We start from the raw sequence: 14665 nt of genomic DNA, 5'->3' as shown, positions 1-14665 counted from the left end.
TTCAAATAACGAAAGGTGCTAATATCTCCACCTACTGGCTGTTGAGGAAAATGCGCTGTGGGCTCTGGAGAAGGAGGTACAGGTATCCCTGGGGTTTTCCAAAGTTCGCCTTCTGCCACTTTGCCTTGCAAAAGAGCCAAAAGACCTACCTTAGTATCTGTTTTGCTAACCAAAAGAAATCTGAAGAGGATTTCGCTTTTAGAGGGAAAAAAGGCAAAAAGCAAAATTAGCATTCAGCTCATTGCCTCTTCTTTTTGTACCATTTCGGCTTCTGAAAGGTTTTACAGGAACACTCTACTTTCAGATAGCTGGTGAAACCTGTACTCCCTCCCCTGCCTCTCTCCCTCTTTTAGCTGATGAGTTGCACACTCTTTGGCACAGGCCACTGTCAGCCGTGTTCCCACGGGCAGCTGGGGCTGCACTGGAAAAGTGTTCCTGGCCTTCAGCAGCTCTTAGCCAGGCTGAGAACTTCAGCTGAGACTAGAGCCATCTGTGGTTGAGGGTCTGGGGAGGTGATGGGGCTTGTCTGCGGCTGCAGGCGAGGAGAGGTTGGAAAGCTCTTGTATGAATTTGCTGCCCTGACAAGGTGTTAGAAAGTGAGTGGATTGAACAACAGATTTATCCTCACAGTTTGGGAGACTAGAAATCCTAATACAAGGTGTGGACAGGCCTGTATGCTCCCTCCAGAGGCTCTGGGGGAGATTTGTTCTAGAATATTCTCTTAGGGTGTTGTCAGTAATCCTTGGTGCTTCCTAGCATGCAGGTGCATCACTCCAAAATCTGCCTCTGCCTTTACATGACTATCTTTCCTTTGTGTTCCTGTGTCTAAATGTCCCCTTTTTAAAAAGACACCAGTCATATTGAGTTAGGACCCACCATAGTGGAGCATCACTTTATCTTAACTACTTACATCTGCAATGACCCATTTCCAAATTGGGTCACAGATACCAAGGGTTAGGACTTCAACACATCTCTTGGGGACACACAATGCAACCCATAACAGCCTCTCTAGAAGGGCTCCCATTCGACCTAGGTCTTTAAGAAGCAATTGCTCAGGGGGATGACGAAGGAGGAAGAAGGTGTTGAGGGAGAGATGCCAGCTTAGGCAGGCTGAGGCAACACTTTCTTCCTATTCTCTCTCTGGCATAACAAGGAACACCAGTGAGAAAATATTTTTGACTTGCCTGTGACATCCCTAAGTGGAGCGTGTCCCTGCTCTCTGGTACCACGTGCCTTAGATGGGGCAAAGTAGGGCAGCGGTCAGGGGCTTTATGCTGTCATCATCATTGCCATGGGAGGAGACAGGCAGAGATCAGAGCTGTCTTCTCCTGGGCCCCTCCTGGTTTTCATGAGGGGAGAGGCCCTGTCCTTGGTGGCTCTGCCGTTTCACTCTGGTTATCTCCATTGTCCCCAGGAAGGACACAGATGAACAACCCACTGACCCTGAGCTGGCCCTCCATGGACTCTCAGTCTAGGTTGGAACCAGATGCCAGGGTCAACACCCAGGGTCACCCAGTTCCCCGCCTTCACCTGACTCCTCCAATCCCTCCTCTTCCTGGGGACCTTGGAGTGGCCTTTCTAAAGTGGCAGTCTGATCATGTCAAGCCCCTCACTCCACTCATTTCCTTTGTTGCACCATATATGACCTCAGAATTTAAGATATTTGCCAGCTTCCACCTCCCTCTTCCCCATCTCCCTCCTGCTGGGCTGGGGGCTTCACCGGGGCAGGCATGAGGCTCACCCCCATCTGTACCCCAGTGCCCAGGGGAAACCAAAGGAAGGAGTGGACCTGAACAGGTGTGATTTGGGGTGAAGGGTACCCCACAAATCCAGAGAATTCTAGGTTATCTCCAGCCCTGGCCATCACTATGGCCCGAGGCTGCTGGGTGTTAGGCCCCCCCAAAATACATTGGACTTGAAGGGATTTGTGCCGTCACCTGGGGACTTGGCTCTGAGCACAGGAACCCTCAAAGGGGACCAGTGAGCACTGAAAATGTCTGATCCTCTGTGGATTCACAGGCCTGGTCACTTCCTTTCATTTCTCAGTCTCCACTATCCCTCTCCCACTAGCTCTCACTTTAAATTTGGTTTGTAGGTTTCCTAGGCATCTTATTAATCTCAGTTCACATTAGCTCATGAACTCAGAATTCCTGCTGGCCTCACAAACAGCCTCTTTGGACACTCTGGTCAGGCCACAGGCAGGGTTCATTGTAGCAGCTACAGATGGGGTGTTGGGGCTGGGTGCTTCTATTTCCACCCAAATGGCGCCTCTCTGGGCTTGAAGGGGGCTGGACTTGAAGGTGGAAGACTGGTAAAGGAGTCCTTCACTTCCCTTCCTCTGGGGCCTGGATATCAGTGGACCAAGCTCAGCTGCAGCACCAAGAAGATTCAAGGCAAAATAGGAGCCAAGGGGTGGGGGGAGGCAATGGGTCTAGGTGTCCAACTGCACTAGCCAGGAGGCTGTTGAGGGAGAACGCCCTTGGATGCCCAGAATAGATGGGGAGACTTTTCTTACCAGCAACTCTATGGCTCTCTCCTTTGGCTACAGTGCAAGAGGTGAGGAAATTGTCCGCCTGCAGATCATGACACCCGGGGCAGGACTCCGCCTGGTGGCCCCAGACCTGGAAGGAATGAGGTACGGGGACCCTGCTGTTGTCTGGGCTCCTTCCACACCATTTTAGAGATGGGGCTAGAAGAACCAGCAGGCAAATGATGAGGTCTGGAGTCTGGTTGGTGGGAGATATGGTCGACCTGGGTTCTCTGCCCCCATCTCATTCTTTTACTCCACAACTATTGGGGAGCAAGCACTTGGTCTGTGGGAGGCCAGGCTCCACTCAGGGGACCCAGCAGAGTCCAGGAAGACCCCCTGGATGAAGGTGCTGACCGTTTGCCTGGTGGGGGAAGCATATGTAGACATGAACCAGCTGTGGTGTCTCAGCCCTGCTGAGCCCTGAACACTAGACAGGCCAGGTGTGCTTGGCGGGGACACGGAGTCTGCGAAGCGCCATGAGGTCACTGGAGCAGTTGCACTGCCTGTGTGAGGGGAGCCACGGGAATGGGGTAGAGTTCCTGGGTCAGCCTTGACAGCCCATGATGCCATCATGTCCAGTGCTGGGGAGGATGAGGGACAGGGGCCACAACTAGCAGAAAGCACAGTAGGCCCAGCCCCTGCCCTGGGTGAGTGGGCAAATGGACAGTTAACAGACAGGCAGAATTTTGGGGGTTAGGGTCTGGGCAAGAGGAGATCTGATGAGGAAGGGGCCACTTCTCCCTGGAGGGGCAGGCCGAGGGAGAGATGACTGACTCCCTGCCTCTCTGCATCTCTCTCTCTCTCTCTCTCTCTCTCTCTCTCTCTCTCTCTCTCTCTCATTTAGCTATTTACCCAACTAGTGATTATTGAGCCTCTGCTGAACATCTGGCCCAATGCCAGGGCCTGGGAGGCAGCCGTGATGCATAAGGCAGGGACCCTGCCTTATAAAGCCTGGAGTCTGGGGAAGGAGGCCAGAGTGTTTGCCCAAGATAATCCCTGAGGCACTGGGAACTCTGAGCAGGGGTTTCTCACCAGCATGGGTATGGGGGTGGTTAGAGAAGGCTTCCAGGAGGAAGTGACATCAAAGATGAGTCCTGATAAATCTCTAGGTCCCTTTACTCTCCTCCTTAACTCCTCCTCTATAGCTCTGCCCCAGTCAGAAACTGAGTCCTGTCCATTCTATTTTTAAAAAATATGTATTGATTTCAGAGAAGAAGGGTTAGGGAGACAGGGATAGAAACATCACTGATGAGAGAGAGTCATCCATTGGCTGCCTCCTGCATGCCCCCCACCAGGGATCAAGCTCACAACCCAGGCATATACCATGACTAGGAATGAAGCCGTGACCTCCTCTTTCATAAGTGGATGCTCAACCACTGAGCCATACCAGCTGAGCCTGTACATTCTATTTTAGAGATATTCCTGTCCTTACTGCCCTCCCCTGGATGCACGCCTCCACCATCACTTACCCAGCTATCTGCAACTGTGTTTTAGGGCCTTGTCTTCAGCCCCTCCTCCACATCTCTAACTGAGCAACATTCCTAAAGGCGGAAGTAGTCATGCCAGCCCACTGGAGAAAACCCTACAATGGGGTTCCCCCTTTAGGTTCTGCAGCCTGAATTTGATGCCTTGCCTGGCCTTCCCTTCACCCTCTTCCCAAGCTTCCCTCATAGTCTCCCTCCCTGGGCCATCCACTTCAGTCTCTCAGGCTCTTCCCCTTGTGCCTCCAGCATTATTCCTCTGTGCAGGCTGTAGACTGTCTGGGATGCCCTTTCTCCTCTGCATTTTTCAGTCCCATCTCAGATGTCCCCCTCTGGGGCACCTCCCTCCTTGCATTTCTTTCTGAGGCACCATCTGTGAGGGGCTTTCCCCACTGAGCTCTCACAGTGCTGTGTTCATATCTCCACCAGAGAATTTTCCACACAGTTGTCCTCTCATGGATCAGTTTGCCCCAAGAACCCTGAGCACCTGGAGGGCAGCAAATTCATTTTCTTTGGGCTCCAACACAGGGCATGGCCCAGGACAGGAATGCAGACCTGTTTGTTACTGGAATGATGGAGAATCAACCACTGTGACAATGTCTTTAATAAGGCAACCTTGGAAGCTACTTCATTGGTTTTTCGAAGGTGACCAGTCTCTGAGAAACAGGAGCAAAGTGACCCCTAGAAATGCAGGAGGTAGCCAGGCTGCCTCCAAAGAATCCATAAGGCCTCTGACACCTGGTCTGGGAGTGGGCAAGCTACAACAGCCCATTAAGAGTTCCTGTCCCATAGTGGCTGCACCAGTCTGCATTCCCACCAGCAGTGCACAAGTGTTCCTTTTTCTCCACATCCTCTCCAGCACTTGTCGTTTGTTGATTTGTTGATGATAGCCATTCTGACAGGTGTGAGATGGTACCTCATTGTTGTTTTGATTTGCATCTCTCGGATGATTAGTGACTTTGAGCATGTTTTCATATATCTCTTGGCTTTCTGAATGTCCTCTTTTGAAAGGTTTCTATTTAGATCCTTTGCCCATTTTTTTGATTGGATTGTTTATCTTCTTTTTGTTAAGTTGTATGAGTTCCCTATAAATTTTGGAGATTCCTCAAAAAGCTGGAAATGGAACTCCCATTTGACCCTGTGATCCCACTTCTAGGAATATATCCCAAGAAACCAGAAACACCAATCAGAAAGGATATGTGCACCCCTATGTTCATAGCAGCACAATTCACCATAGCTAAGACCTGGAAACAGCCTAAGTGCCCATCAGTAGATGAATGGATTAGAAAACTGTGGTACATCTACACGATGGAATACTATGCTGCTGTTAAAAAGAAGGAACTCTTACCATTTGCAACAGCATGGATGGAACTGGAGAGCATTATGCTAAGTGAAATAAGCCAGTCAATGAAGGAAAAATACCACATGATCTCACTCATTCATGGATAATAAAGACCATTACAAACTTTTGAACAATAATAGATACAGAGGCAGAGCTGCCTCAAACTGATTGTCAAACTGCAGTGGGAAGGCCAGAGAGGGTTGGGGGGCAGAAGGGAGGGGAGTAAGAGATCAACCAAAGGACTTGTATGCATACATATAAGCATAACTAATGGACATAAGACACTGGGGGGTAAGGGAGGGCAGGGATTGTCAAGGGCGGGGGGTGGGGGAAGGACACATATGTAATACCCTTTGTAATACTTATTATAATATTTTTTTTACAAAAGAATAAAAAATAAATAAAAAAAGAGTTCCTGTCCCACTTTGCAGCAGGAGAATCAAGTTAGAAAAAGGAAAGCTAGAATTCTGCAAGCCCTGCCTTGCCCCTGCCCCAAGTAGGTGCAGTCAGTATGTCCATTTTATAGGTGAGGAAACAGATCCTGAAGGGTCACACAGTGAAGGACACCCACCCAGGCTACCTGGCTCCCATCCTGCACCTTTTGCTCCACAACTCACTATATTAGTGAGAACCAAGGGAAAGGGTGATATAAATACTTAGTATTTTTTAGTGAGATTATTTGTAGGCATCCAAATGCATATTACTAGGAGGAATTTGAGGGTTTGTTGCTGAGGTTCTGAAGAGAAGTCGGGGCTCAAGATATTTCCATATTACTCCGTATATGCAGACAGATGAGAGCTGATATAATGGGGTTCAATGTTGATGTCTACATGGGTTACAATATCAAAGGAATCAAGGAGAGAGGGTCCGGCAAGCTGAGCACAGACCATAGTGTGGAGGAGACAGCTGGCTGGTCATCCTTCCTGAAGGCAGCTGGGGGGACAACAGTCAGGTCTGGCCAGGTTCAGTGTTAGCTGCCAGAGGTCCAGTGGGGGTATGGGTCAGGAACACAGAGGAGAGGGGGAAACAAGCAAAGGGAGGCAGTTGATGCCATGGGAGCAGAGGAGGCGGCCAAGGTGTCGGAGCATGCCAATGGAGATGAACACTGGGAACACCAATGTTTAAAGGTCCAAAGAGAAAAAGGCAAAGGAGATTTGGAAGGTGTGTCAAAGGAGGTAGAGTGTCACAGAATCATGATGGATGGACAGGGGAGAGAAAGTGAAAATGTCCCACTGGGTCAGTGGTTCTGAATGACAGTAATAATAGGAGTATCTCTATTGGTTTTGGCACAATGGAGCTCCCTGATGACCTCAGAGAGAAAAGAAGGAGGTTGAATTAGGAGGTTAGGACCACTCTTACACCACAGATGATTATAGTCTAGGACTCTGAAGTCAGACTGCTTGGGTTCAATTCCAGGCTCTTCCCCTTGTTACCTGTGGAACTTAGGATAATTCACTCGGGCTCTCTGTGCCTCATTTTGCTCATCTGGAAAATGGACATGGATAATAACAGTGCCCCTCTCCTGGGGTCAATGTGGAGATTTAATGCATACAGAGTCATGGTCTAGCCCTCAATCAAAAGTAGTTATTAGTAATGAGATTTTGAGAATGGCCAATCCTGCAATATCAGGTTTTAAGCTCCTTGGAGACAGCTGGCATTTGGAGATGAGGTAACTGCCTCCAGTTGAGTGTGGGCGGCTTCTGGGTGGTTAATTTATGTTTCTTTCCTCTATAGGTCTTCCCCAGACTCCAAAGACAGGGAAGCCCTCAGCCCCAGAGAGCCCAAGAGAGATTTGGCTGGTGAGGCCTTTAAGGGACCCAATCCAGATTCTGAAAGGTAACTTAGTGGAGGGACATAGAGACCATGTGGCCCCCAGTCCAAGGTCCATGGTTGGAGCTGGGACTAGGACTGTCCTACTCACTGTGTTCACTGTTAATATCTGTGGGAAGAATGAAGGAAGGAATACATGAGGCTTGGAGAGGGGAAGGCCCCTCAGGAAACAAGTTGCACAGGAAGACAAACTTCAGGCCAGGCCACCCCCACTCCACACTTGGCCCAACCTCACTGTGCTTTTACTCCACTGAAAGCATCCCTGCCAATGGCCAGGGCAAGCAAGGCCGCCAGGCTGTCAGTATGGGATAGTCAGTGACCAAAGGATGTATGGGCCCCAGCAAATCATCTAGCAGGGACTTCCAGAATGACCTGTGCACAAAGGAGGCAATGATGGGAGGTGGAGGCATGGTGAGGAATGATCAGTCCAGAAGGGATGAGTACAGAGGGGATAGTCCTACTACCATCCCACTGACCAGGGGAAGCCAGTTGTGGTGATTAGTAGCTGAGAGTTGGACATATACTCAGCAGGTAGCTGGTGGCCAGTAGTGGATAAGAGCCCACCATCTTCTCAGTATGGAGGCCCATACCCTCAGCTGGGACTCAGCCATGGGAATGAGGGAAGGGGACCCAGGATGGGTGGGGGAAATTTGTCTCTGCCTTGGAATCTATGGTTTAATTATAAGTGGCTCCAAATTTCTATGCCTTGTTCTGTTAACCATTGCCAACCCCCTCCCTACATGCATTGTGCCACCCTCCTCCTGAGTTTCTTGGCTCCACTCCTCCTCCCAGCCCAAAAGGTTTGGAAGAAAGGCAGAAATACTTGCTGATATTGATTTGTTTCAAGTTGGAGCTGTGCAGGATGGCAGCCCAGGACCCAAGCTTCTGGTCCTTGAGACCCACTCTCAGGACATCTGAGTTAGATTAGATCAAAGCCCAATAAGAGTCATCAAATGCTTCTCTTTCCACAACAGGTCAAGTGCACACTCCAGGGATGGCAACGTGGGATCCAGAGCCACAGGCTCCCCACTTGAAGGCTTGGCTGGAGCAGACATCAGCTCTGGGAGAGGAGGGTGAGCTACCCAGGGGAGGCAGGTGGCCCAGAGTTGTTGATTCTCTCATGTCCCTGGTGACAGGCCAGGGTCAAGCAGCTAAAACTTCTTGAGGTCATTTTCCTACTGCATCTCCCATCTCCAACACTTCAGCCCCCACCACATCCTTTGTCCCTGGGATTTCCACTTCTGGGAATACCTATGCTTAAATATTACTCCTCCTCATCCCGTCTGCCACTGGCTCTCAAGCTCCTCCAAAGCAGGCACAAGGGCCCACTTACAACTGGAGGTCCAGCCCTGCCTGGGTGGGCACTGGGTGGATAGAATGAATGTGAAGAGAATGAGTGAAGGGACAACTGATGAATGACCAAATGATGGATAAATAGGTACCTTCTTGCTTATTGGCTAAGCTCTAAGAACAAAGTAGAAGCTGCTTTCTCCCTTCCCTACCAAAAGACCCAAAGCCTCCTTTTCCTGCCCTACTCTCATCCCCTGGCCAGCTCTGCACTGAGCTTCAATGAGAGGAAAAGCAGCTTCCTCAGTGAGACTAGCTAGGAGACAAGCATGTCCAACTGGGCCCTAAGTTGTTGGACCTGGGGAGGGTCAGGGACCACTTTCTTGGGTGATTTGGGGAGTAACAAGGTCACATCTGTTCCCAGGTAGTTCCAAATCAAGCATAAGTCACCCTAGTTGACAAGGTTAGGTATGCAGATGTTGGCACCAATCGTTCAGCTCAAAGCTATGCTGGAACCTTTATGGTTCAGGACAGATGGCCAGAGAGGATTGGCAAAGTCAGTATCTACAGAGAGCCTGACTACATGCTGCTCACCAGCACCCTGCCCTAGGGCAGTCAGGCCTTGGAAGGCATCCCAAGGGGGAGCTTCTGCCTACTGCTTTCCCCACTGCGTTCTCGGCTGCCCCTACTCCCTAAGCCCATTGGGGAACCCCTGCCTTCACTAACTTGAATAGTTTGAAACTGTTTGGACCCAGAGTCCCGGCTTCCAAATCCAGGAGCCCAAACCAACATGGGAAGGGGACAGCAGCCCCAGCCTCTGACCAAAGTGCCTCAGCAGATACCAGGAAAGACCACTAGGCTGGGACCTCAGTTCTCTGAGCTGCCACTTGTGGGGACTGTGCAAGAGCCAACACCTGCAGCCTGCATCATTGTGTGCTGGCTAGCAAGTCATGCAGATTGACTCAATTGGCTGGTGGCTATCATGGAAGATTTCCAGGCCAGCGTGATTGGGTCTGGTTCTTGGCTGCTTCATTTTTGAATGTTCATCCATATCATCCGTCTTGTTTCCACACCCTCATAAACTGAACATTTTGCTTTCTGCTTTCAGTTTCTTTAAAATGAAGCCAAACCTCAAATTACCTTTCAAAATAAGCTGGAGAATCTTCTAGATTTCTATTATTTTTAACCCAGTCTTTTACATTGTCTTACCTATATTGATTTTTAAGAAACTTGCCTTTACTGTCTTTCTAAAGAAAATATTGTTTCTCATTAGTTTACTTACTAACTTAGTGATTATGGTTGCAAGTACAACTGGCATGAACAGGTTTAGGAACAAATACCAGGAACTCTAAGTAAGTGTGCTACATAAATGAAGGGTGCAAGATTGTACAGGTGATAAGATGCCCTGTGAGCTGTGACTGCTTGGTGTACCGTGAGAGTCAGTTTGCATGAAAGACAGAGAATGTGACCAACCTGTGGGAAGGCCGGGTTAAAGAGCACCCACTCAATCTGTATCAAGTTTATGGATACAGATGGAATATAAGTGGCCACAGAGCCCCATATTAATAACAGGATCACTTTAGCACACCCTAGGGACCAGGCATTATTCTAAGTACCTGGTATCTATTAACTCATTTTCTCAGAAAATTTGTGAGGCAGACACAATTATTATCCCCATTTCATTGATGGTAAAATGGTAAAACTAAGGCCCAAAGAGGTCAGATGATATATCCAAGGTCATACAGCTGGGAGGTAACAAAGCTGTGATTTGAATTTGGGCAAGATGCCTCCAGGGATACTTAACCATTAGGCTTCACTGTCCTGGTGGCAGGCATCTGTGAGATATGAGTATTGTTCCCTGAACATCCATTTGAGCAACTCCTCAGTTCTCATCATCTGTCAGGGTCAGAAGCCACCCTCTCAGGAGAGAGTAGATATACAGACACAAAATCCTGAACCCAGACTGAGCTTGACCTCCTTCCACAGGGTGTGCTCAGCTGCTGGCTTCATGCCTCTCCTGGATGATGATGATGTGCATGGTGCCAACTCTCATGGTCGCAAACCTGGACTAGTGGTCACCAGGTAAGGGGGGGTGACTATCTGGTGACCATTCCCATTGCCAGACACAGCCTTAAGGGTTCAGCCTCAACTCCAGTGCCCCAGAATACCCTTCACACTTCTTAGCTCCATGCTACCTTCCTATCAGGTGATCACCACAGGAGATGGAAGGTTGGGAGGGTCCCTGACATTCAGCTCAACACAGGCACCAGGGACAGTGGGGGCGGGAGGACAAATGATAAGTTAGGATACCCAAACAGCCCAGCACCACTCATAAGGACTCAAGGTGAGGTAGCAGAAGGGGTGCATCAGGAGGCAGAACTTGGGAAGAGACCCTGATAGGATGTCTCAGTGAACCTCTCCTGTAGGTACTGCAGCCTGGACCAGCAAGGAGGACCAGGGGGAGGAATCCCAGGGAGCATGTGGAGTGAGGCAGCTGGGGAGGGTGCATAGCCCCAGGGGCATGAAAGTCCAATGGGAAGAGGCTCTGTCTTGCCAGGCTGTAGGCTTCTACACTGTTTCATCTACCAATCTTCCTTTTGCTGTGGGTGTGTGGAGCACTTAGCAAGGGACAATCTTTCTGGACTCCCAAGAGGTGTAGGTCAGACAAGGACATGGGAATCCAAAATCAGGAGACTTCCTCAGGGACCCCCACACTGGTCAGGGGTAGTGCTTTGTCTTGAACTCAGGTGCTAAGGCCACAGCCAGGGCTCACAGTGGCATCTGTGCCACACTAATGGCAGGACTGAAAGGCCACCCTTGACTGATAAATATAGGCATCACCTTTCCTGTGAGAAGGCAGCTGGGAAGGGAAAGGCCTAAGCCCCAGTCTCTGAGGCCTCAGTGGGCCTGTGTGCTTCCTCCCTCAGCTCCGATGCTACTTTGGCTTCTGCTGTACCAGCTAACAGGAAGAGCGACAGCCCAGCAGACCTGGAGGACATGAAGGCAAATTTTAAGGGGTAAGGCACCAGCCAACAGAGCTGAGCTTTTGTGGTGGAGAGAGATAGCTTAGGTTTGCATTAGCCTTTGGATGGAAAATGAGGCTAGTGAGGTCTATGAGCTGGCCCAAGGCACATAGCAAAGGCTGAAGCCCCAGCTGAAACCCTCTGGCCTCTGCCTCTGGGTCTATGGAGCCTTCTGCTACACTGAGTTGCTTTTAGCCAGGAAGTCCTCCATAATCAGAAAGTCACCCACTCTTTCAGTCAGCAACCACTTGGACAACAATTGCCCTGCGCTGGAGGCTGAAGCACAGAGACAAATCAGACATGGCTGATGGAGGGCAAAGCCTGGTCCAGACAGGAATATCTCATGCTGGAGCAGGGGAAGGGGAGCAGGCATGGTGGCTTCATGGGGAAAGTGGCCTCTGAGCTGAATCTTGAAAGATGAATAGGAGTCCTCTGAGTCAAGGGAACAGTGTATACAAAGGACTCCAATCAACCTGGTGTTTCCTGGACACTGTATGTAGCTGAGTGTGACTGGCGCTGAGAGTCCTTGAAGGGGGAATGGTGAAACAGGAGATTTTTTGAGGTAGGCCTGGGATGATTTGCCTTCAACACCAGATACTGTTAAAGATTGCATCAGTTACTTAACTTTCGGGCGCACACTTGGTACACAGCCCACTGCTCACAGTGTCACGTACAGCCCTCCCCACAATCCTGTGAGATTTCCCCCTAATTATAATGAAGAACAAAGGCTTAGAACCCAGGTCTCTGTGCCTCCTTGGAAGGACAGTGCTCTCAAAGAATTAGCCAGGGTGCTGAGATAGAGTGATAGCAATGAGGAGGGCTACTGCTTAGATGGGTAGAGAGATGGAGGTAACTCAGGGGAGCTCCTCTCAGGAGGAGAAGGAACTAACTCTAGGAAGAGAAAGGAGAAAAAAGCTGCATATAGAAAACCACAAACCTAAAAACCCTGTAGTGGGAACGTGCTCAGCATGTTCCAAAGCATAGAGTGGCTGGAGCCTGGCCAGTGAGGGGGTCCATAGATGGCGCAGGGCCTTGGTAAGCCATGATAAAGAGGTTGGATCTTATTTCAAGATTAAGCCAAAGAGGAACATGGTCTAATTTAGGTGTTTAAAAAGGTGGATGCATTTTTTGTACTTTCATGCCACATTGCAGTTACTTCTTTACTTTTGTGACCTCCAGTGAAACTGGGATGCTGGGGGGTGGGGTAGGCAAGGAATCTCTAAAGTATGAGGCCTTATTATGTGACTTTTTCTGTTGCAAATTGCACTGACAATTAATAGGGTGAAAACAATAACTGACACCTATAGTGAATGTGCTTTGTTAGTTGCTTTACAAACTTCCCAGCAACTCTGTGAAATGATAAGATGGGGAAACAGAAGCATAGAAAGTTTGTGATTTGTCCAAGGGCTTGCAAGTGGCAGAGCTGAGTCCCAATGCAAGAGTCTCTAAGAAAATCCTCAGGGGGCGGGGAAATTTAAAAATCTGGTTTTTAAAATATTTCCTTTGGAGTCTATTCTCAAGGCCCAGAACCAGTAACTCTTAGCTGGTTAACGTGTAAACCATTCTGTATACATGATCTCACCTACTATTTCCAAAACATGGGTAAGAATCTGGCTTCTGATGTAGTGTAACAGTGGAAGAAACAGAGAGCTCCTGTGAGGAGCAGAGCTAGGAACAGAGCTCAGATATGGCTAACTCTAAAGCCCAGTCTGAGAACTACTTTCTTCTGATGTGTAAAACTTTGCAAAATCAATACAAACTTTCTTGAGTACAGTGTTTCACAATTCTGACTGCACTTGAAAATCACTCAGGCAGTGTTTTATATTTATTTATTTATTTATTTATCCTCACCTGAGGATATTTTTCCATTGATTTTTAGAGAGAGAGGAAGAGAGAGGGAAAGATAGAGAGAAATATCAATGTGAGACAAACAAATGGATTGGTTGCCTCCTGCACAAGCCCTGACCAGGGCCCAGGCCAGGAAGGAGCCTGCAACTGAGGTACATGCCCTTGACCAGAATCAAACCCGGAACCCTTTCGTCTGCAGGCTGACGCTCTATCCACTAGGGCTCACTCAGGAAGTGTTTTTAAAAATAAAAAATAGCCGAACCGGTTTGGCTCAGTGGATAGAGCGTCGGCCTGCGGACTGAAAGGTCCCAGGTTCGATTCTGGTCAAGGGCATGTACTTGGGTTGGTGGGGCACATCTCCCACTGGGAGATGTGCAGGAGGCAGCTGATCGATGTTTTCTCTCTCATCGATGTTTCTAACTCTCTATCTCTCTCCCTTCCTCTCTGTAAAAAATCAATAAAATATATTTAAAAAAAAATAAAAAAATAAAAAAATAAAGCTTCCTGAGCTCTACACAGAGATTAGATTTTAATTGTTCTGGGGTGGGACTCCATCATCAATCTTTTTAAAAGCTTCCAGTTTTTTCGCATGTCCAGTCTAGGTGAGAACCATTGTTGTAGGGCAATGGTTGTGAACCAGGGGCATCTCCCCATACCTCCCTACCCCCTAGGGGTCACTTGGCAGCGTCTGCAGATTCTGTCGATTCTCACAGCTGGCAAGAGGGTGATACTGGCAAATAGTGGGTGGAGACCAGGGATGCTGTCCAAAGTCCTACAATGCACAGGGCAGCCCACACACAGTTATCCAATACAAAAAGTCGATAGTGGTGAAGCTGACAACAGTTTTAGAGCTTTCACGATCTCTATGTGGGGCCAGGAGATTCTGTATTGGGAAGAAAAAAGGGTGGACACAGAGAGAAGCTAACAGTCTTCCAAGGGTCTAGGCAGGGAGTGCAGAAGATGTGCGCATGGGTGTGCTTTTGCATTTTGCATTAGGCATGCATGAGACCTTCCTATGTGAGCCTGCACCTGTGCCTGCGCCACACAACCCCCCTTCCCCCCGCCCCCCTTCGGCTGTTTGTGCCGGTTCGTCTCATTGAAAGAAGTTAAGGAGTACTCAATAGGGTGAAAGGTCCTTCTGGAGTCAATTTGGAGGAATAGTTCTTACTTCTCCTAGGAAGTGAAGTCATCTACGGGGGAAGTAGCAGGGTCACCTCCTTTGGGATGTTGATGAGGGTAACTAGCGTGGCTTTCATTTGAGGGGGGGAGGATGTTTCTTCTTGAGGGGCCTCTGCCACGGAAAGTCTTTTATTTAGATAGGGTT

The 14665-nt window shown here is 49.0% G+C and overlaps 1 protein-coding gene across 26 annotated transcripts in view; it reads left to right on the top strand.

Annotated features, from left to right (window-relative positions):
• ZNF185 (zinc finger protein 185 with LIM domain) overlaps nt 1-14665 on the top strand; it is a 68174-nt gene that overhangs the window by 28323 nt on the left and 25186 nt on the right. For 7 of the 26 annotated variants that reach the window (XM_023753025.1, XM_023753030.1, XM_014454902.2 and 4 more), the window contains 5 exons: nt 2549-2635; nt 7088-7189; nt 8158-8256; nt 10457-10552; nt 11398-11487. In XM_023753025.1, coding sequence (XP_023608793.1) covers nt 2549-2635; nt 7088-7189; nt 8158-8256; nt 10457-10552; nt 11398-11487 — 474 coding nt within the window. The remainder of the gene's footprint in view (nt 1-2548; nt 2636-7087; nt 7190-8157; nt 8257-10456; nt 10553-11397; nt 11488-14665) is intronic. The other 19 variants (XM_023753031.1, XM_023753028.1, XM_014454907.2 and 16 more) reach the window with 11 other exon arrangements.

This window comes from Myotis lucifugus, unplaced genomic scaffold (genome assembly GCF_000147115.1).
Source record: "Myotis lucifugus unplaced genomic scaffold, Myoluc2.0 scaffold_40, whole genome shotgun sequence".
Classification (NCBI taxonomy): Eukaryota; Metazoa; Chordata; class Mammalia; order Chiroptera; family Vespertilionidae; genus Myotis; species Myotis lucifugus.
This window is presented reverse-complemented; position numbering and strand designations above follow the sequence as displayed.